General features: G+C 43.2%; 1 protein-coding gene across 1 annotated transcript in view; it reads left to right on the top strand.

The window, feature by feature from the left end:
* Positions 1–6495: 6495 nt before the first annotated feature.
* Positions 6496–24131, top strand: part of ROM1 (retinal outer segment membrane protein 1) — a 32998-nt gene continuing 15362 nt past the window's right edge. The window contains exons 1-2 of the mRNA XM_073605301.1: positions 6496–7226; positions 8617–8863. Of these exons, the coding sequence (XP_073461402.1) occupies positions 6646–7226; positions 8617–8863 (828 nt within the window). The 5' untranslated portion in view covers positions 6496–6645. The remainder of the gene's footprint in view (positions 7227–8616; positions 8864–24131) is intronic.

Here is a 24131-nt window from a genome sequence, read left to right as displayed (position 1 = left end):
GCGGATGGGAGTCAGGGTGGTAAGGAAGGCAGGGCCGCTGGAACACCAACACGGATCCCACCGGGGTTAGAGCATAAGTTTCCCTAGGGCGCGGAGTCTAAGAGCCAGCAGGTGTTCACCAGAGCCTCTAGTGGTGAGGATGGACTGGGCTGCAACTGGCTCCAGGTCGCGACCCCCAGGGTCCCCCAGCTCACGCCCACAGTAGGCAACAAATAGGTATAGTAAGGGACAAGCCAAGGTCAGGGCCACAAGCAGGCATGGACAACAGAGTTCACGCTAAAGGTTCAGGGTCACAGGCAAACAGGGATAGTAGGGGACATGCCAAAAGGTCAGAGTAACGAGCAGACAGGAATAGTCGGGAACACGCCAAGGTCGGTAACAGAGACAAATGAAGAGCACATGGCGAACAGGAACCAGGAAGCCTAACACACAATAAATACACAATGGTTGATCAGCACCGATGGCTTGCAGTGCACAGGTTAATATAGGGTTCCCTGATAGGGCTGGGGTGGGGCCATGCTTAGAGGAGAAGTTATAAAATCAGCCAGGTGTGAGTGGCTGGCCTCTTAGTCTGAACACATGAGGAGGAGGTAAGCTGACAGAGAAGATTACTGCATAACCATGACAGTGTTTCTTCTTCCACAACATCCACATCACCTAAAATAAAAAAACACAACATGTATTATAAATATGTAGGTATCCATCTATTACCTGAAGCTGTGGTCTCAGACACTCACCTGTTGTGTTCACTTTTTTGCCCAATTAATAAACCTCTCCTTCCTCCACATCCTCTGGTTGTGGTGTGGGGATTTCCCCTTCTTTAGGAGGTGGGGGGTCCCTGGTGTCCTCTGATGTCCTGAATCTTTTCTCCCCTATGTGTATACAAAAAAGGTATACTTAGCACACATATATTTGAGGGCAGAAATAGGAATAGGAAACATTGCTTGGAAGTGTCGTGTACAATTGTCTGTTTTGGCAGAGTTCCAAGCTGAAGACATGATTTTTTTCCTTTCTTCAAGCTGGAATACTTACCTTTTTTGGTCAAGTTTCACACAGAGACAACCCTAGTATCCACTGGAGCACCTGTGTGGGACACCCTAAAAAGTTTGTTCTGGTGTCCCACACTAGAGCGTCCAGATGTTCAAACAGCTGCTGAGTGTCCTCTCTTTACACTGAATCAAGTTTGCATTTCATTCTAGTTACAAACCCATCTAGACAACAATGTAGTAAACTTTTTTGAATACAAATAGGCCTGAACAAATGTAGTTAACCTGTATCTGCCAAAAACATCGTATTAGTGGGCGAACGAACGATGTTTACTATGAACGATTACTGTGCCCACGAACCGGAAAGTTGCCATTTTAAACTATACAATAGTAAAGAAAAGCACATGGAGCAGCATGCAAGTAATAATAATAATAATAGGGACACACGAAAACTACTACTTTTTGCCAGAAATCTCTTGATCCTTCTGTACTGATCCTGCTCCCTTAATTTCAGGTCTGACCAGCGTTTCCTCAATTGATCCTTGGATTGTCGTACCCCAAAATTCCTGTGCAGACTTCTCACAACTTTAGTCATAAACTTGGCCTTTCTTACATTTGGGTTTGGGTACGGTCAATACTTCCCATCATAGTCGGCCCTCTTCAAGATGTCCACCATCTCCGCCATCTCTACAAAGGACATATTTGAGGCCTTAAATCTCCTCTGGGATCGGGACATTCGTGGCTCTGGGCTTTCATCGTTGCTGCTGTTGTCTGCATGCACTTGTTCTTTCTCCGCCATGTTCTCTCCCACTGCGCCGAAAGAGAAGGGGCGGGGAATATGCTAGAAAGAAGGTCAGGGGCGGGCGGAGTTTCACGCATGCGCAGTGTATATAAAGCGTAACACGCTGCGTCGTACGTACGATCTGTGAGCGGAGAAAGAAGCGCCGATCATTCTAACGAAGGTACAATTTTGTTGCCAGCGGTTTAGACATTAATGGCTGTGTGTTGAGTTATTTTGAGAGGACAGCAAATTTACACTTTTATACAAGCTGTACACTCACTATTTTACATTGTAGCAAAGTGTCATTGTCATCAAACGCAGCCACTGTGCCATCAATTGCCGCCACTGTGCCCATCAAATGCAGCCACTGTGCCCATTAAATGCCGCCATTGTGCCCCATCAAATGCAGCCACTGTGCCCCATCAAATGCCGCCACTGTGCCCATCAAATGCAGCCACTGTGACCCCCGCCCGCCTGCTGTCTGATCAGCACTTACCCTATCTTGGTGGTGGATCAGGCAGAGACGAACTGTGTCCTCCTTGTTTCTCGTTTTCCTGCTTCCTGCTAGGCATCCAATAGCAGCGCCTGTGCTTTCAGCCAAACAGGTGATGGGTATCAGACCTGCGCTACCTGATTGGCAGAGAGGCGGTTCAGTGTTAGAAAAGCAAATATTAATTTGCTTTTCTAACACACCTGGGTGGGCTCCTATTGCAATGCTCTGCACTCCGAGTCCACCATTTTTGAAGCCTATTAGAGCCTATGGTTCTAATCAGGTGCTTCAAAAAAACACCTCCCCTGCTGGAATTCAGGCGCCCGGCGTCCTAAAAGGGGCCGGATGCCTGAATAGGGGGTGGCGGCGGCTGCCATGGATAGATTCATGAAACTATCCATTCTACATAGAGGGGGTGGCTGGAGAGAGGAGGCGGCACCCTAATGGACAGGCCGCCCCTGCTTGGTAAGAAAAAAAATCTACAGATACATACAGTGCATCTGGAAAATATTCACAGTGCTTCACTTTTTTCACATTTTGTTATGTTACAGCCTTATTCCAAAATGGATTCAATTTATTGTTTTCCTCAAATTCTACAAACAATACCCCATAATGACAATGTGAAAGAAGTTTGTTTGAAATCTTTGCAAATTTATTAAAAATAAAAAGAGAAAAAAAAAATCATCTGTACATAAGTATTCACAGCCTTTGCCATGACACTCAAAATTTAGCTCAAGCGCATCCTGTTTCCACTGATCATCTTCGAGATGTTTCTACAACTTGATTGGAGTCCACCTGGGGTAAATTCAGTTGATTGGACATGATTTGGAAAGGCACACACCTGTCTACATAAGGTCCCACAGTTAACAGTGCATGTCAGAGCACAAACCAAGCCATGAAGTCCAAGGAATTGTCTGTAGAGCTCAGAGACAGGATTGCATCATGGGACAGATCTGAGGAAGGGTACAGAAAAATTTCTGCAGCATTGAAGGTCCCAGTGAGCACAGTGGCCACCATTATTCATAAATGGAAGAAGTTTTGAACCACCAGGAATCTTCCTAAATTGGGCCACCTGGCCAGACTGAGCGATGGGGCAGAAGTTCCTCAGAGAGGCAACCAAGAACCCAGATGGTCACTCTGACAGATCTCCAGAGTTTCTCTGTGGACAGGGGAGAGCCTTACAGAAGAACAACCATCTCTGCAGCACTCTACCAATCAGGCCTATATGGTAGAGTGGCCAAACTAAAGCCACTCCTAAATAAAAGGCACATGACGGCCCACCTGGAGTTTGCCAAAAGGCACCTGAAGGACTCTCAGACCATGAGAAACACAATTCTCTGGTCTGAAGAAACAGTGATTGAACTCTTTAGCCTGAATGGCAAGCGTCATGTCTGGAGGAAGCCAGACACCACTTATCACCTGACCAATACCATCCCTACAGTAAAGCATGGTGGTGGCAGCATCATGCTGTGGGGATGTTTTTCAGTGGCAGGAACTGGGAGACTAGCTAGGATCGAGGGAAAGATAAATGCAGTAATGTACAGAGACATCCTTGATGAAAACCTGCTCCAAAGCACTCTGGACCACAGACTGCGACAAAGGTTCATCTTCCAACAGGACAATGACCCTAAGCACACAGCCAAGATAACAAAGGAGTGGCTACGGGACAACTCTGTGAATGTCCTTGAGTGGTCCAGCCAGAGCCCAGACTTGAACCCGATTGAACATCTCTGGAAAGATCTGAAAATGGCTGTGCATCAACACTCCCCATCCAACCTGATGGAGCGTAAAAAGCTTCTGCAAAGAAGAATGTGAGAAACTGCCCAATAATAGGTGTGCCAAGCTTGTAGCATGATACGCATAGACTTAAAGTGGGTGTAAACCCAATGTCATCCTTTCTAAACTACTGCCATAGGGGTTATCTATAAGGATATACATGCCTCCTGCATGTATCTTTACCTGTCAAATGTCCCCCCTCTGTCTGTTATGAGACCCGAAAAACTGTAAATTCTGTGGGTGGGTCTGTTGTCTGGAGCTCGGTGGGTGGAGTTGTGATGTCAGTAGACTCCCCGCCCACCTCTACACTCCCCTTGTCAATATGCATTTCTCCTGTGTATTTCTTACACTGAACTTTTGCTATGATCTCTAACATCCAGTGAAAAGACAGGAAAGTAACCACATGACTTCAGCATGCCAAATCATGCTGAGGTGTGGAACAGCCAATGCTTGCAGAGCTGCTGAAGAAAGGAGTGGGAGTAGGAATTAAAAAATAATGCATGTCTTAGGCTAGTGCACGAGATATGTAAATCACCTGTCACTCACAGCAAGGGGGAGGATTTGTCAAAGTTTTTCTCTGTTTGTCAAGATTTATCTCACTGAACAATAAAAGAGGATTGCTCAGAGCTGGTTTAACTCTTTGTGGCTTACAGATTAATCTTACAGATTACAGTACTGTATGAAATCATTTCACATCCCTTTTGTCCCCAATGCTTTGGCCCATGCCCTGCATGCAGTTTTATATGATATATACTGTTCTTTCTGCCTGGAAACTGGAGATTGTCCATAGCAACCAAAAAGTGTCCCTTTATGACAAAAGTGGCTTTAGACCAGCTAGAAAACAGCGATAGTAAATTAGAACACTTGCAGAATTGAGCGATAGTGAATTGTGGGGAAATTTATTTTATTATTATTATATTATTATTTTTTTTAATTATTTTTGTTTATTTATTATATTATAATTTATGTTTTTGTGTTTCAAACTTCATCATACTCGGGATATCTACTAGACTCTTGTTTGGACAGATTTAAGTGTGTTATTGTTAAGAATTACAGGCCTACAATACAAAACGCCAAATTTCCATGCAAAATAATTGTACCGCTTTCAGCACCTAAAATCCGAAATAATCATACCGCCAGGGAGGTTAAGGCTGTAATTGGTGCCAAATGTGCTTCAACAAACCATTGAGCAAAGACTGTGAATACTTATGTACTGTACATGTGATTTTTTTCGTTTTTTATTTTTAATAAATTTGCAATGATTTTAAACAAACTTATTTTATGTTGTCATTATAGGGTATTGTTTGTAGAATTTTAAGGAAAATAATGAATTTAATCTGTTTTGGAAAAAGGCCATAACATAACAAAATGTGGGAAAAGTGATGCGCTGTGAATACTTTACAGATGCACTGTATATACATTTATTAGTCAAGCCATAATACTAAAATGTGGCCATGTTTTGGCGAAGAAAACTGAGCTAGTAGGGTTCAGTGAAAGTGACACATCAAGAGAGAAAGTGGCTGCCACAGGGTGTGGAAGACATGGGTGAGAAACAAGCAAGCTGTTAACAGGGTCATTATGGAATTATTGAGCTGGCAGCTGTTAACAAGATTGTGTCTGCAGTAATCAGGGAGGAGATACCTGTCAGACAAGATATTTTTAATAGGATGACTAAGGCTTGAAAAAGCTAGTGGATGACTGTATATATAATAAGGCCTAATGCAAATAATAAACAGCACTACAATATTTTTGAAAGCTTCTAGCATATTTATTGTCATGTCTTTTTGCTTCAAATCCATTATTAATATGTTACCCCAGTATCCCCAGGGCAATTTATATAAGCTGCATAGCAGGTCCATGCCTGACTACTGAGTATATATTAATTTCTAATCCATTGTAGAATAATACATGGCTGGTTATTCTTCCCTAAAATTCTTTTATACTTTCAAACAAGCAATACTTTTCAAACAAGCAATTATGGACTAAAATCTCTAGTGTGACTGAAAGTAATTTCAGCATGATAGGCATTTTCTATAGTCTGAGAGCCTAAAGCAGCTGAAATGGCTTTATGACATGCAGTACAACTGTTTATAATGTACCTGTTAATGTGAAAAAGTCCAAGATCTGTTTGAAAAGCTATTTAAAGACAATTACTCAAGTCAGGAAAACTGGTCATTAATATTATTTGGAGCCCTAAAGGCATTAACAGGAGTTGAATTTAAGATATTTGTTTAACTAAGAAATCGTATGGTAAAGTTAGTAATAAAAACTAATATGATAATGGCATGTGTAGCCTATAGTGATTAGGTATTTGGGAGACAAGATGGACCCGCTGATAGTTAGAGATAGTCAGGAGGTTAAATAGAATACAGGTTGACAAAGGCACAGCAGGACAGGAGGGGATAGTGTTAATGAGCGATTGTCAGAAACAGCTGAGTGTTGGATTATTTACTAGCTAATCCGCTTCTCTTTCTACCTCGGACTCTCTCTACTCCCTTGCCCTACGCGGAAAACCTTTGGGTCTCTCTCTCTCTCTCTCACCCCCAAAATCCCACCCCTTTGGGGTTAACAAAGGGGTTATTAGATCCCCTTACCCTGTCTCCCCCATCAAGATGGTTCTCTTCAAGACCAAATTTACTTTTCAGAAGAGAGTAAAACTTGCTCAAACTCTTTGGCTTCTCTCATGGGTCAGTGTCCTAGTGGGATGTCTGACCTTTGGCTTGGGGATCTTCCTAAAGGTTCAACTATGGATACACAATGAAGTGATGGACAACACTATAGCCCATGCTGTCCCTAACACTGTGATTACTGCTGGACTTGTGGGAGTCCTGCTTGGTTTGTTTGCAAGCAAATCCAGTCAGGACTCACTTGATATGGCCAAATATCCCCGCTGGAAGTCTCTCATGCTTCCTTATTTTTTCTTTTCCATTCTGAGTTGTCTGCTTTGCTTTACTGCTCTTTTCCTAAGTATTGTAATGAGAGGAAGTCTGGAGGAATCCCTGAAGGTCGGCTTGAGGAATGGCATTAGGTTCTACAAAGATACTGACACCCCAGGTCGTTGTTACCAGAAAAGAACCATGGACAAGTTGCAAATGGACTTCCAGTGCTGTGGGAACAACCACTACAAAGACTGGTTTGAGGTTCAATGGATCAGCAACCGTTACCTGGACTTCTCCTCCAAGGAAGTAAAAGAGTGAGTTTTGAATTAAAATATTTCAGTAAAAAATATTTAGGGCAATTCTAATGCAATCAGGCAGCCAGGTTTCCCTGTATACCTATGCCACTGAAACCTGTAACAATTATTATCATAAATTAGGCTTGTCTCTAGCATCTGGATTAGTAGGCTAATGTACACTGCAAGCTCTAACTTATTTAATTTGCTCTGAATAAGAAGGAAAGGTTAACCATTGCATACTCTGACTCTTTAAATGGCGTAATGAAGAAGGAATAATAATTGAATGTTTGTGACAGCTCAGGTGATGACCCATTTATCTTCCAGTAGACATCATTATTGTTATCTTATTAGTTAAATGTGTCACAGTGCAGCACCCATGTCAACCTCTGGATGTCACTGCACATTTTCAACATTGAATCACAAATTCGGAAATAAAGTTAATCTTAACGTAAAAAACAAAAATGTAATATATTGCAGCTTACCTTACTTATCTGTGGTGTCTATATTCATTTTTTACCCCAGATTTTTTTACCTTTATTTTCACATGATAATCCTGCCAGTAACAAACTTCCTGTCATGGGATGAAAACACTCACCCACCACACTGTATCTATGGCAGAGCAGTATATTTACCCTAGGCTGCTTTCCTGATTTGGACTTCAACAACCTCCCCCTTTTCTCATCTCCAATACATAGAGAGGAGGTGTTCTGTACTTCAAAGATGATAGCTGGGAAAGTGGATAACATTGTTTAAAGGTATCAGTTTAGAATTCTGGCAAGATCAACAGCTACTTTTTTGCACTTATACAAAATGTACTTGGCCTGATAAAAAGAAAACTAATGAACCCACTACATCTATTGACTTCTAAGCTGCAACATATTACCTTTTTGTTCTTGGGTTTAAATATCCTTTAAGCCTGTGGTCATATGAAGGAAAAGCACACTAGTCTAGTCATCCACTTCTTTCACCAGTAAACCAATTATAGTTTTACAACATTGTAGTCATATATGACTTATTGGTCCATATACATCATCTCCTATATCTGATTACACCATGTAAAATGATTGGAAAACCAAATATGCTTGGTGTTTAGAGATTGGCATTACAGATGCAAATTCAGCCCTTCTGATAAGAAAATCAGTAGGAAAAACAAACATTGTTGCTTGGATGCTCTATAATGTCTTTACTGCCTATGTTACTGAAATTGTAAATGAGGAAGTAGAACGTGGTTATTCTTACCTCCCGGTAAAGCTCACATATTGTGCAATGTGACATTTACTGGGGGTTGCTATAGTAGCTATAGCTGAAATAGTGTACACTTCTTTGATGTTTTACAGTTTTCCGCATCTGTAATGTTTTCTGTGCTAGCCCTACTTTTCAGTAATTGCTATTATTCTTTTATCTGCAGTCGTATAAAAAGCAACGTGGATGGCAAATATCTAATGGACAGTGTTCCATTTAGCTGCTGTAACCCCAGCTCTCCTAGGCCTTGCATCCAGAACCAGATCACCAATAACACAGCCCATTATAGCTACACCTACCAGACAGATGAGCTAAACATCTGGGTCAGAGGCTGCCGGGAGGCTTTACTGAGTTATTACACTGGAATTATGGCTACAAATGGGGCTGCTGTCACTTTGTTCTTCCTTCTACAGGTGAGAATATCAGACACTGCTTTGCTACTGTTAGACTTTATATTTGAAAGAAATCTCCTGCTTTTTCAGACTTGTAAAAAAAAAAATGGCCTGCCTAAGAACAAGTACCATAAAGTGCTTGCTATTAGTTTTATTTGACTTATAGCCCACTTTCATGTATCCCTTTGACCCTAGATGCATTCCATTACAAAGAAGTTGACTTCTCCAACGTCAGTGTCTAAGCCCTGCCTCTGGAGCTGTCACCATGCTGCTCCACCCTCCAGCAAAAGTGCTCTTATTGGTCACTCTGACACTGTAATTGGATAGTGTTAGATTAGACAGGTGGGCCTAGCCCCAGGAGGCAGGGCTTAGCTCAAAAATCTGAAAATTTAATGTAGCGCTACCCTCAGAGGGGCAGATGAAGATTTAACAGATTTTTTCCCAAAACAGTGCAGAGGTAGCCAGGCACATAGCATTAGTCCATTCACTCCAGCTCAGTAAACAGTCTAGGGGATATCTTTTTAGTATTTATTGCTAAAGAAACTTATAACAGGAGGAGGACAATGGGGAATGGGATATTCCAAGTTGAGCACAATTTTGCAGAGGGCATTGCTTTCTCAAAGCAGCAGAAACACTTGTCTTCTGGTCCCCAGCTTAGAGTCTTTCACTCTAAGCTGGGGACCGGAAGACAAAGTTCAGCACAGACAAATAATGGACTACAACAGTCTGTGTCCTTACAGCTGGGGGCCAAAAGATACATTGGTAGCACAAATAAGCAGAATAGAACAGTCCAAGTCCTTACAGTTGGGGACCATAAGGTACCATAAAGACCCTAAGGTAAATTGGTAGCATTAGAATGTAAGCTCTTCTGAGCAGGGCTCTCTTAACCCTCTTGTAATTTATTGTATTGTAACTATATTGTCTTACTTTTATATTGTAAGGCAATGCGCAGACTGTTGGCGCTATATAAATCCTGTATAGTAACAATAATTATAAATAAGCAGACTGGAACAGTCCACACATCCACAGCACAAGGATTAGACTCTACTCACAGATCCCAGAGCAGAACAAGTCCATAGGCCCTGTCTGTAGGAGAGCCTAGTCAAAGGCCCTGTGTGTAGGAGAGCAGTCCAGCAGCCAGACCAGGAGTGCTCCAGGGGCAACCAGCCCCCCCGAAGCTCGCAGATCAGTTCTATCTGGGGGGAAAAACAAGTCTGCATGGGTTTGAGTCTATTTACTGCCTCTCTGACCACCTATTGGGCACACATCCCCAAGGATTGGCCAAAGCATAGTAAATATTTAGATTGGGCATTTGTTTTTCCTGCCCTAAGCACTGGAAGATTATATACAGAGGCAGGGGGAAACAATCAAATCCAAAGCCTGCAAAACCATAAACAGACCCAGGCAATCAATCTCAGCTTCTCTGATTACAGAGCAAGCCAAACTAAATTTGCCTAGCAGCCTATACTGGAAGGGTGCTACATTGATAAGCCTTTAATATCAGATAGCACTCTGGATGTGAGAAGCTAATAAAGGTAACAGCAAGCATCTAGTTGTTACCCTTATACAGTAGGTTTGCATTTAAGGAGAATTATGGGGTATCAAAAAAAGAAACCTACATACTCACCACCATGCTGCACACCTCCATGACACTGGAGATGTCCCATGCCAGCTAAAAAAAAAAGAGAGCTGACAGATCACTTGACCACTTGTCTGGTTGCTGTCAGCAGAGAACAGTGAATGTCAGTCAGTGCACCCCGCTCTGCTCCTCCATAGCTCACTGGAACGCCAGGCTGGGGAGGTGGTGGGCATGACTGGTTTCAGCTCTCAGTTGCATGGGGCAAGGAAAAGCCAACTGTCAATCAAAAAAACTTGGCATGGCTCTGCCCCATTAACTGTGCAATTGCTAAACACTGTTCTGTAAAAATGTTCTTGCTTAGCTGTATGAGACCAGCTGTTTGTGAGTTACATAACAATAAAGGAGCGAGGCTTCCATGGGCCTTTAAATTTTACCAGGCTCCCTTTGTTACCCATAAATATAGTAAGACATCCGCTATCTACTACTGTAATTTCTTTTAATATTTTGTATGTTCACTTAAAATAATCCTTCCCTAGGGGGCTGTCATTTGCTGACGTTTTGGAAATTCTAGTTGTCTGGCTGTTACAGTACGTTAAGCCACTGTTTTTAATACATTTTGAGTCAATAATGTGGAAGGAGTATGTACAGTCAGTGTTGATGGATGAATCCCTGCTGTAGAGCTATTGTGTTCTCCCAACTTTAGGGGGGGTTATGGGGGGGGGGAGCCATCTCTGCCAAGAGAACACAGTTATTATTCCTAGTGGCTATAACTGCTGGCAATAATTGCATGCTAGAAATCTGACATGCTTGTTGTACTTAAGTTGATTGATGGATTGACTTGGGTACAATTAGCCAGCCCATACATTTTTTTTTGTTAAGTCAGGTATCTTTTATATTGAATTTTAATCGTTAACACACCGCCGCTTGAGCAGTAAACTACACAGAACAAACTAAGAAAGATATTCAAACATACTGAGACAAGTCATGTAATTCCAGACAGTAGTAGTAGTTTCCGTAAGAATAAGGACACCCATAAGCCATTTGCTCGTTTGGCAGTAAAATAGAAAATACCACAATAGCGTAAAATTACATCTATCAATTCACGTTTATTTTCCAAATTAAGAAAGTTCATTGTATGAGCAGGAACCCGTACATTGATCAAATCTTGTCTGGTCCCTGCTGAACTGGCTAAGATTCGAATCATCAATGGCCAGTTAAAGTGGGAGAGTGGGATTGATAATAAAGTTGGCAATGACTCCATCCAAGACAGGGCCTCTGTGAACAGAGGAATTTCCCTTCCTCATAAATGAACCAGTAATCTAATCAAAGTAATTGGAAGCAAAGGAACTACTGCAACCAACATATAAAATCAACCATAAGTATACAGATGCACACCAATATGGAAATAATACGAGCTATATATAAGTAAAGATTAATATTAGCAAATGCATTCATTGTACAAACAGGTATTATCAGCAAAGGGCCCAACAAGAATCCTGGTTAAATTATGCACATATACCCGGGTATATATAGTTATTAATAAAGATACCTCCACATAAATGTTGCAGCAAAGTTCAGTTGCAGTTGATGTTATGGGCAAACTATTAAACATAGGAGCATTTGCCTAGTAATCCTATCTGGTCTGGATTTAGCAGCAGCTTTCCAATGGACAGGACATGTATCTCATACTTTCTCTCTCTTTACTTCCACTTTCTGGGGGTTTTCAACCCAACCACCGAGAGACAGGAAGTACTGAACATAATTATGATCAGTAGCTTTTTACAATTACAGACAGTAGAGGATATCAGACCTCTACATGTAGCTGAGATATCATTTTTTACTCCCCTAAATAATACCTTTTTTTTAGCTTTTATAGATGCAATAACATGACTGCTCAGATCATCATTTCTTTACGTTTTAGAGTATGTATGGAGAGCAGTTGCGCTAGCGTCATTGAGGTGTGTACCTGCATTGGGACCACAGGTCCCATAACACATTGCTCTTGTTTGTATTGTTGTCTTGTGATACTAACAATTTCTCCCTTGTAGCCTGGAGGACTGCAAAGGGTGTTTAAATGATAGGGAGATAAGATCGAAGATTGCTGTGTGATGCTGTTGTTGCACATCCGGCAGCTTCATTAGAGGCATTGCTATAGCGAGGAATTGTAAGCATTGGTGCATGGGTTATATAAAGGAGAAGTGATTAGCTCAAGGATGGGACTCCCTCATAATCCACTATGTTAAATCCTAAAAGCTAGAGTTCTGCTATAAAATAGAACTCTAGTTATTTTTTTTATCCCTCGTGTCGTTCTAATTTAAAAAAGTAGCAAAACACTGAATTCAGAAGTTTGGAACTGCAGTCAATTAGGAGGTTCTGATACTGTCATGTGGCAGTGCAAGCTCTTTCCTGATTGGCTGCAGTTCCATGACTTCTGAATGGATGCAAGTTAGAATAATAGAGTACAATTACTAAACAGCTGGCTTTTGTGCTGTTTTAACTGATTCCTGGAAACAGCTGCAGACTAAACACAACATCCCTGCAAACCTGGTGAGAGAAAGAACTGGGGGAGGAGGAGGCACAGAATGCAGGGACAGATGGGAAGTGAGCAAGCTTTACCCACTATTAATGGCAAGTGTTCCTCAGATGCTGACTGTATCTGTGTATACACATGTGGCAGGACATGCACTGTACTCTGTCATTCTCAATCTATGTGTACATATGTAAGGAAAGAAATAATAAAAGCGCGTGGCCTAGTGCCTTATCCTTGGTAAAACGTTTTATCAAGAAACAGAAGTAAGTAGCGTACTCACATTTGGTAACTGGAATAAAATCACATCATTCCTCTAAAAGGTCATGATCGACTGCCATGTTTCAAGGAATTTTTCTCTTCCTCGGAGCCTTATAGAACCAAGTCTGGTCTGCATATTTATATGTGGTGGACTGGATGGATGGTATAGCCTTGGGAGAATAATCCTCCATCACTGATGGATTCCCAGGACCGGGAAACAGCGCAGGAGAGTAAGTACTTCTGCAAAGTCTGCATGAAAAGGAAACCACTGATGCCCTGCTCCAATTGTGCTGTGATGAGCAGACTATTCCTTCAGTGATGGAGGATTATTCCCCCAAGGCTACACCAGCCAGCCAGTCCACCACATATAAATATGCAGACCAGACTTGGTTCCATAAGGAAGATGAAGATGAGGAAGATCCATGAGGAAGATGAAAAATCCTCGAAACGCGTCAGCCGATTACTCCACCTTATTACCCCATGGGATATGGGTATTGTTATATGACCTTTAAGAGGAATGATGTGATTTTATTCCAGTTACCAATAGTGAGTATGCTACTTACTTCTGTTTCTTAATAAAACTTGTTGCCAAGGATAATGCACTAGGCCACGCGCCATTTATTCTTTCTTTCCTTGCTTTAGTACTTTGTACTCCCCTAGTTGGCTATGGCAGAGAGGCGTGCAGTATCCACCTATTAGCATCACAACAGAAGTACAACAATTTTTACTTAGGCCTTCTGTACAGCGCAGGAGAAATTTTTTTTTCTGTTATTGGAATGTGTACATATGTGACAGGAGTGTATACCATATGTAGTTTTAGACCCTAACCATGTTCCTTTAAGTCATGCCCAATATTCAGTGCAATTTTTAGCCATACCCATTTTTCTCATGGCGTGCTCCGTGTGCCACATGTTTGCTCCATCCCAAGGTGTCCCTTATTCTTAGGTTACAAGGTTGGGAGGTATGAATAAGGCGCATAAAGTCCTCACGAGATAACCGAAAGAGAAAGACCACACCACAGGGTAAAACAGGCACTCTTCATTTCCACCCCTCTCAAATAACCCCAATTTTCAGTGATTTCTCCACTAATCTCTTCACAAATCTCTACAACAGCCCTGGTGAGGCTGCAGATGGGCACTGAGCAGGCTGCAATAATGGGCAATGGTGAGGCTGCAGATGGGCACTGAGCAGGCTGCATTGATGGGCAAAGGCCAGGCTGCAGATGGGCACTGATCAGGCTGCAATGATGGGCAATGGTGAGGCTGCATTGATGGGCAATGGTGAGGCTGCAGATGGGCACTGATAAGGCTGCATTGATGGGCACTGACCCTTATTTTGCTTCAAAGTACTTTATTTAAAATTTAAGTTTTTTTCCTGAAATTTCCCTCTTAAAATTAAGGTGCGTGTTGTATGCCGATAAATATGGTTTTTCACTCATTAACCACTTCGGCCCCGGAAGATTTGGCTGCTGAATGACCAGGCCATTTTTTGTGATTCAGGACTGCGTCGCTTTAACTGACAATTGCGCAGTCGTGCGACGCTGCACCCAAACAAAATTGATGTCCTTTTTATCCCACAAATAAAGCCTTCTTTTGATGGTATTTGATTGCCTCTGCGTTTTTTATTTTTTGTGCTATAAACAAAAAAAGAGCGACAATTTTGGAAAAAAACACAATATTTTGTACTTTTTGCTATATTAAATATCCCCATTCTTTTTTTAAAAAAGCAAATTTTTTCTCAGTTTAGGCCGATATGTATTCTTCTAAAAATAAATCGCAATAAGCGTATATTGATTGGTTTACGCAAAAGTTATAGCGTCTACAAAATAGGGGATAGATTTATAGCATTTTTATTATTATTTTTTTAGTAATGGCGGCGATCTGCGATTTTTATCGAGATTGCGACATTATGGCGGACACATCGGACAATTTTGACATATTTTTGGTATTTATACAGCGATCAGTGCTATAAAAATGCATTTATTACTGTAAAAATGTCACTGGCAGTGAAGGGGTTAACACAAGGGGTTAATTGTGTTCCCTGGGAGGTGATTCTAACTGAAGGGGGAAAGGACTGACTAGAGGAAGTGATGGATCGTGTTTCCTAGCTAATAGGAACACACGATCTGTCACTCCTCTCAGAACAGAACAGGGAAGTGTGTGTTTACACAAACTCGTCCCTGTTCTGTGTCGCCTGCTATCCCGATCCCGCGAGCCGACGTATAGCTATGATGGTTGCGGGATCGTGCCGACCTGCTGCAGTAAAATGATGGCGGCTGGTCAGCAAGCGGTTAAAATGCAAATCATTTTATAACTTTTTTGAAATGCGTTTATCTGACTCTCACTGATAAAATAAACCTACCATTAAAATTATAGACTGATCATTTCTTTGGGCAAACGTACAAAATCAGTAAATACTTTTTTCCCCTCATTGTAACATTTCTACCAACCTTATTTCTACATATGGTTAAGTTATTCAGTGAGATTGTTAACAAAACATATGTACCAACTACCAAGGGACAAGCCAACATCCTTCATCATGGTCATTTCGAACCAAAAAAAGACTACAGGTCAATAACTCTATTGAACTCCGGCTTAAACATATTTAGTAGCTTACTAGGTCTTAGCTTGAACATGATCCTGCCCTCAATAATCCACAAAGCTCAAGTGGGTCCCCTTCCTGCAGGACATCACTCTCTGCCCTTAGATGAAGAATTAAAGTCTTCTTCCTGCAGGCCATCACTCATCTGTACACCTCTCCCACAGTCCTCATGAGGAACCCATATGCAACTTCTGGGTCCTTTGTCATCTCCAATGGCACAAGACAAGGATGTCCCTTCTTTCCTCCTTTATTTGTCCTATGTATAGAACCCCTAGCAGCCCACATTAGGAAGAGCCTCAATACTCACAGAATCCTAGTTAGACAGAGAATTTGAGACATTTTTATCTGTGGATGACATACGCCTGAATTTAAACTCATAACTTCTTCCTCAACCTCCACAAATCATTGGACTAATATGGTTCACTCTCAGGCTCAGGCTATAATATACCAACTTTAAAATGGAGGCTGTTCCCCTCAATATGCCCAAACAAACATTTATCTACTTGGAAGACTAACTTACTGAAATTCCTGGGAGTGAAACTAATGCCGCGTACACACGACCGGACTTTACGGCATACTTGGTTCGGCGGACCGGAGTCCGTCGGACAATTCGATCGTGTGTGGGCTCCAGTGGACTTTTTTCCCCAAAAGTTCGACGGACCTAGAAATGAAACATGTTTCAAATCTTTTCGACGGACTCGAGTCCGGTCCAAAAGTCCACTCGTCTGTATGCTAGTCTGATGGACAAAAACCGACACTAGGGCAGCTATTGGCTACTGGCTATCAACTTCCTTGTTTTAGTCCGGTCGTACGTCATCACGTAAGAATCCGTCGGACTCTGGTTGATCGTGTGTAGGCAAGTCCGTTCATTCGGAAAGTCCGTCGTAAAGTCCGTAGAAAAGTCTGCAAGACAAAGTATGCCGTAAAGTCCGCTCGTGTGTACGCGGCAAAACCCATGCCTATGACGCACTCTACAAAGAAAACTTCCTACCACAGTATCTTCGCATTAGAAACTTACTCTCAACTTGGAAACCCTACCACATCTTCAAAATGACCAGTCTTTTGAAACTATTATATCTCTTTGAGACATTGTCCCCACTCCTATTTTAGACAGATACAAAATGACCTTCTGAATTTTATCTGGAGCTATACACACAGAGTCTCCAAATCAGTCCGAGGCCCCTTTCACACGATCGGATAAATCAAGTCCGCCTGTCCATTTTTCAGACGGATCAGATCGGGCCACTCATTGTCCTCTAAGGGGAGGCAGATCCGCTGACACATGCCTGGCATCCAATCAGACAAAATCCACTGAGAACAGATGGATGGCGATACGTTCGTATCCGTCCAGTGGGTTTTATGACATTCCGACCACCCTATAGAGGTGAGCGGGCTCTGTCTTTGTCCGCTCTGCATAGTGGAGTGGACAGGACCTGTCATCCGCCTGCTCAGCGGGGATCAGCGGAGAGATCCCCCACTGAGCAGGTGGACTCCAGACTCCACTCGAACACACCATTATCTTTTTTTCTTTCAACCCAGCAGGCTGAATGAAAAAAAAAACTGAAGATCTCAGGAGGAGCCACTGTACTAACTATGCAATGTTAGTACAGCGATCTCCTCCGCTGAGCTATTATGTTCGGACAGGGGGACCGCCCCCCTGCCAGAACAGAACGGTTAGCACTCTCAGCCATTGAGAGAGCTGATCTGATGCTGATTGGCAGATCTTTTTTGGTAATTCCCCTACGACAAAAGCTGACTGACTGGCTGCCATACACACCGGTCGAATGTTGGACAGTGTTTATTGAACCGGCCGATGCCGTCTGATATTTGGTCCGTGTGAACTAAGGTGGTCTAGTATTCCAAAATTTTACCAAATAGTGTCTAGCAACAAACTTGAGAACCCTGGTTTACTGTGTATTTCTAAGATTAGTGGAATGAGTTCTGTTAAAAAAAAGATTTGTGGAATGGGGTGGAGAAACTAGCACCTATCCACCCTAACTCTATGTTATTAAACGGCAATGCAGTAACAGAAATGTCTAAATTATTATGCAGTATGGCATTTTAAACATGAAAAGTAGCTACTCCTCCAATGGGACTTTTAAGGAGAACACATTTAGTAATACAATATAGAAAAATATCATATATTTCTTTACTCATGCAAAGTTAAAACATCCATACAAACATGAATATAGCACAATGTTGGGTGAAGGGAACTCTTAAGGTGTCAGCATACCAAGATATTTTGGACAATTTCATGCTCCCAATTTTGTGGGGATTGTTTTGGGATAGTCCCTTCCTGCTCCAACATGACTTCGCACCAGTGCACAAAGCAAGGTCCATAAAGACACGGATGAGCGAGTTTGGAGTGGAGGAACTTGACTGGCCTGCACAGAGTCCTGACTATTAGACCCCAATGCCTCCCACAAAAAGTACCTGCCCAATGCTATCATATGGGGGTTTGCTAACCCCCTTGTGATAGCAATAAAGTTAAATTTAAAAAATAATAATAAAAAAAAGCCAAAAAACATAACCCCCATTGCCTTGCACACACCCACAAATGTGGGTTGAACAGGGTTACAAATAGTTAAGTGTAATGAGGTGTATATCACCTCCTGGGATGCTGCATGTTCTATAGCTTCTGCTATACTTCCAGCACTCCAACAAGAGACTTGTGGCTCTTTATATTTATATCATGAAATGCAGCGCTTTTAAAGTGTACCTGACTGGAAAATTAATATTTAATGGCGGGGCACATGTCAGCATTACTAAATCACATTATTTTAAATAACAAATACTAACCTTTTCTTTTCATAAATAAAACATTCTGCCTTAGTTGATCTAAAGCTGGAAACACAGATTATGCATTTTCTAAATGTTCTCCTCCAGATTTACCAACAACCATGTGGTGTGAGGGCCTACCTATACACCAGTTCAATTTATATCTAGTCAAGTAGGCTCTCATATTACATAGCTGTTGGTAAATCCAAAGGAGATTATACAATCATGCTATAATGTGGCCAGTTTTAAGCCTAAGCAGCCTAGATCACCTATTTCTTGGCTAAGGTCCAGGGTCCACAGACTTCTGCTTGCTAAGAACTGCTTCCCTCCCCATACAAGTGTATGAGTATGCCAGAGCACTGGAGGCAGGTCAAAAGAATGACAACTACACCTGCAATGAATTCTAAATGTTCTCAGAAGCAACCTGCATTTAACACAAGCCATATTGTGGGTGTTTGATGTCATTAGGGAATTTAGAAAGACTTTGAAAACAATAGCCTCTCCTGCAGTGAAAATAAACCTGCTTTAACGTGCCCCCAAATCCCAGAGCACTCTAAATTTTAACACTTCCTTAGAGTTGGTCTGACACTTGCATTTTCTTATTGGCCCATTACTGTGGTGGGTACCTTACTGATCATCAGGAACATCCAGGAGGCAGATGGGGTAGGCCAGCTTTAGGCACAGCCAGAAAGTGTTGACATTTGTATAATATAAAGCCCTGGGATTCAGATCACTTGAGGTACCCAAGAAGACTTCTTTTTTTTAATCAAAACAACGTTTATTGAGCATAGAAAAAAAATATACAGACATACGGGTAATTGGTGCAACAGGCACCATAGTGTCGAATCAATCCAATTGACATACATGAAGACATAGCATAAACAGTAAGGTACTCTGCGTATCATAATCTGTAAAATAGTATGTTGACACAGGGCCTGTAAAGGGAGAAGGAGAGAATTCCGTAAGGGGCTCATGGGATTACCTAGGGGGAGTGTATCTAGTCCTTCGCGTCATATGTGGAAGCGTCCTCCAACCATTTGTCCCATATTTTATGGTATTTATTAGGGCAACCCCTGTGGGTGTAGAGCAGTTTTTTATAGGGAAGAGTGATGTTGACCGCTCTGATCCATTGCTGTAATGTGGGAGGGGGTCCCCTCATCCACGTCTTGGCAATCTGCAGTCTAGCAATAAATAATGTTTCTTGCAAAAAAAAATTCAGATATTTCTCGCCTTCAGGGAGTGAGAGGAGCCCCAACACACAATGTCGAGGGCAGAGGGATAATGGGGAGCCCATGCGGTCATGAAGAAACCGGACCACCTGGGTCCAAAAACCCTGTACGGATGGGCAAGTCCAGAGTGGATGGTAGAAGGATGCGTTGGGGTAGCTGCAACTGGAGCAGTTAGGGTTATGCCCTGGTCTATACTTAGAGATGTGATAGGGCGTCAAGTAGGACCTGTGAAGAATATATAGGTTGGTGAGGCGGTCAGACAGTTTGGGAGGCACGGTTTTACAGTTGGTAAGAGCCTCCCTCCAATCCTCATCCGTCACGGTGCCCAGATCGGACTCCCATTGGGATTTCAACTGGTGGGCGGTAGCCGTAGCTGTGGGCATCGTGAGGTAGGTATATAAAAGGGAGATTCGTTTTTGGGGGTCCTTACCCAGGACAATGTCTACCAGTAGCGGGACCTCAAGATTTGGAATAGAACCCCTGAACTGCGTGTTGAGTGCATGCCGGAGTTGGAGATATCGGAACAGCATATGGTTGGGTAAAGCAAAATTGTCTTTGAGGGCTTGGAAAGATTTAACCGACCCGCCAGCCACCACCTGTGACAAGTATATGATGCCCTTATCAACGCACATTCCATAGTCAGGAATAGAGGTTAGTTCAGGCATATGTGGGTTGTCCCAGAGGGGTGTGTGAGAATGAGGGGAGGGTGCCTCTTCAAAATGCATAGCGAGTTGCCAGATCTTAGAATGGTGAAATAGCATATGTTTCCTGTCATCATGTCGAAGTGAGCTGCGAAAGCCGCAAAATAAGATCTGGAAGGGGTGAATCAATGGGCCAGGGGCTTGTGAACAAACTAGTGTGGAGTAACGTTCTCTATCAAAATGATTAAAGTGGAAGAAGTGAGAGATTTGAGACACTATGTGATAAAGAAAAAGGTCAGGGAGTGCGGTGCCGCCTAGATCGGTCGGGCACTTCAGGACCCACCATGGCAATTTGTGGTGAGAAAAGCCCCAGATGAATGTGTTAATGATGGATTCCATGGACTTAAATATACGTGGGGGGAGATATAGCGGGGCCTGCCAGAAGACATAGAGGAGTTTGGGGAGGAGGATCATTTTGACATTCAAGTTTATTCAACCCATTACCGCTAGGGGGAGATGGGACCATGTCCGCTATGCAGTCAGTGGTAATAGGTGCTTCAAGCTGGGCGACCTGAGTGGGAGTGAGTGTTGGGAAAGCGATGTCCCGCAGGAATGCTGATAGCTCATCATGGGAGTGATGTGCGGTGGAAGAGTATAGGTCCGAGTAGAAGGTCCTGGACTCCTCGGCTACCTGATCTGGGTCTATTATCTTGGTCCCCGACGCCGACTGGAGAGACACCACTACGGGGGGTTTGTGGTCTAGGTGTGCCATAAAGGCTAAGAGCTTACCAGCTCGTTCGCCAAGCTCATATATGCGCTGTTTGTTAAAGAAAATGCCCTGTTTGGCTTTCTCGAGATGTAGTTGGTCTGTGAGCCTGATCTGCATGCGCAGAAGAAAGGCGTTGGTGGCTGTTGGGTCATTTTGGAAAGCCTGCTCCAGGGTGTTTAGGCGTTCTTCTGCTTGCCCAAGCAGAAGTTTAGAGGTGGCTTTATGTCTATTGATAGGCATGGATAGGATCATACGGGCATGTATTTTAAATGCTTTCCATACGGATCTGATTGGAGCGGAGCCATCATTTATGTGGAAATAGTATTCCAGCTTGAGTTGGACGGAGTCCAAGTCAGTTAGGGTGTTGAGCCAAAATGGGTTTAGTCTCCAGATGCGAACTGCAGGGGGATCTGGCAACCGCAGTTTGATCCAATATGGGGAGTGATCAGATAACACTCTACCGTCAAAACCCTCGTCTAGGAGATGGGGGAGGAGGGAGGGGGTGAGAAATTCGGGACATGGCTGAGCGTGAGGAGGTGAAGCAGGAGAAGCGTATTTGTTGTGCATTTTTGTGTCTCCACGAATCTATGAGGGCAAATTCCGTTAGAAATCTCCCAAATCTGGTGGTGTTGGATGGAGAGGCCGGGGGACAGCCGGGCTCAACCTGTCCAGGCTTGGGGTAATGACCATATTAAAATCTCTGGCCCAAATAGCCGGCACTGATGGGTGTTGGGCCATGAAAGCTACCCCCCAGTTGCAGCATAGCGAAAGTGAATGGTGGGGGGATATAAAATGTCAGGAGGAGAACCTCCAGACCTCCAATGGTAGCATGCAGAAACAATGACTGACCCTGGGGGTCCGACTGCAGTGTGTGAAGTTGAAAGCGCACCGTTTTAGCAATGAGGACCGCAACCCCGCGAGAATTAGTAGTGTATGGGGCCTGGTATAACCATCCCACCCAGGGCTTCTTGAGACTCATCTGTTTCTGACCTGCCAGGTGGGTCTCAACAAGAATTGAAATATCCGCCCGCTGAGATTTAAGGTGGGAGAGGACCGCCGAATGCCTGGCCTTCTCACCCAAGCCCCGGACATTCCAGGTTACAATTTTTAAGGAGGCCATGTTGCATGGGGGAGGCCCAATGTGTGCAGTTGGACACCCAGAGGACGGCAGGTAATATAAGGCAATGCAGTTAGCCCATGACATATCTTGCTAAGGTAAACCTGTCTGCTGAGCATTCGAAGGTCAAAGTGGCCATTTATGTGATGCTGGGCCAGCATTGTGAGGGTCTGATAGGGACAAGACCAGCATGCATTGATGGATAGCCCAGCAGACTCAAACAGACAGATTGTTATATACATAGGTAGCATCGACAATATAAATACAGCAGAGTACATGTGGTGTGTCAGCTTGGATTCAAAAAAGAAAAAAAGGGGAAAAAAAGTACATAAAACAACATGGAACAAACGTACTGCAACGGCACTGGACCAGCGTAGCAGATTCAACACTCCGCCAACCACTAAGGGTAGAGGGGCAGAGGCTGGCCAGGGAAACAGTGGTGTGGAGATAAAAGTCACGGATGGCATAAATGCCACTGCTTTGGGGTGACCGTCAGGGTCTGTGGGACGAACAAACTGGACAGTGCACAGCAATGCAGGGGAGGTATCCAGTCTTGAGGGATGTGGGTGCAGGTGAGCCGCCCGAGGTATATGGGTTAAGCTTAATAGTGAGGGGGGAAAAAAATAGCTTGCAACACGGGTACAGGTGCAACGCCAGCACGGAGCCTCAACAAAAAAATAGGAGGAAGGTGAACAAGGAGGTGAATGTAACATATGGCCAACTCACGTTTCCAGGACGTACAGGGGAGACGTGGGCTGTGTAAGGGTGATAGTCATCCAGCCTCGGCTCCAGGGGTCCACAAGTTCAGTGCATGGAGAATGCGGGTTTAAGTACGAGCCGGGCCGGCCACATCGCGTTGCTCCAGCCAGGAGAGAACAGCCTGCGGGTCCTCGAAGAACTGTGCCTTGCCGTTGCTTACCACATGGAGTTGTGCTGGGAAAAGCATCGTGTACGGCAGATGGCGTACCTGAAGTTGCTGCTTCGTTAAATCTCGCTCTTTTTTTCTGAACTGCTGCCGAAAAGTCCGGGAACACTGCCCCCGTCACGTTGCCGACTGGGATGTTTCCTCTTTCTCGGGTAAGCTGTAGGATGGTGTCACGGTCACGATAATTCAGGATCTTGGTGATGAATGTCCGCAGGGGGGCTCCAGCAGGTGGGGGTTTCGCTGCAAGGCGGTGGGCGCGCTCCACCACAAAGGTGGAGGAGAAGGCCTCCCTGCCATAGGACTTGATTAGCAGGTTTTCCAGCTACGTGGGGGGGGGCCTTCGGACCTCTCAGGGAGCCCCACGAAGCGCAGGTTACACCTTCGGAGGCGGTTCTCCATGTCGCTTATAAAGGAAAAAAGAAAACCGCGCTAGAGAGCTAATAAGGTGCCTTAAATTGCAGCTGCAACAAAAAAACACTAATATCAGTGTAATAAACTAAAGAGATTATACTAAGTGCGCTCACAATCTAATGGATGGTACCAAAATAGATAATTAAATCAATCTAAAGTGAGTATGTCAGTTTATCAATAGTAAAGGCAAATATAAAAAATATAGCAAAACACAAATAAATTCAGTGATACAAAAAATACAGTGATCTCATAAAAAATCCATCAAATCAAGTCCATAATAACTGAAATTATTTCAAAATTCATAAGTGGCTGGTGAAAAAATAATAAATAAAATAGTGATAGTGAATTAAGTCCATTCATAAAGTGTTCAGTGAGGGTACACCAATCATCAGGGGGAGAATCACATATCCACAGTCCATTTGGACACAGCCCATGTAGATAAGAAAGAAGG

Source organism: Aquarana catesbeiana, linkage group LG11 (genome assembly GCF_042186555.1).
Source record: "Aquarana catesbeiana isolate 2022-GZ linkage group LG11, ASM4218655v1, whole genome shotgun sequence".
In the NCBI taxonomy this organism is placed as follows: domain Eukaryota; kingdom Metazoa; phylum Chordata; class Amphibia; order Anura; family Ranidae; genus Aquarana; species Aquarana catesbeiana.
This window is presented reverse-complemented; position numbering and strand designations above follow the sequence as displayed.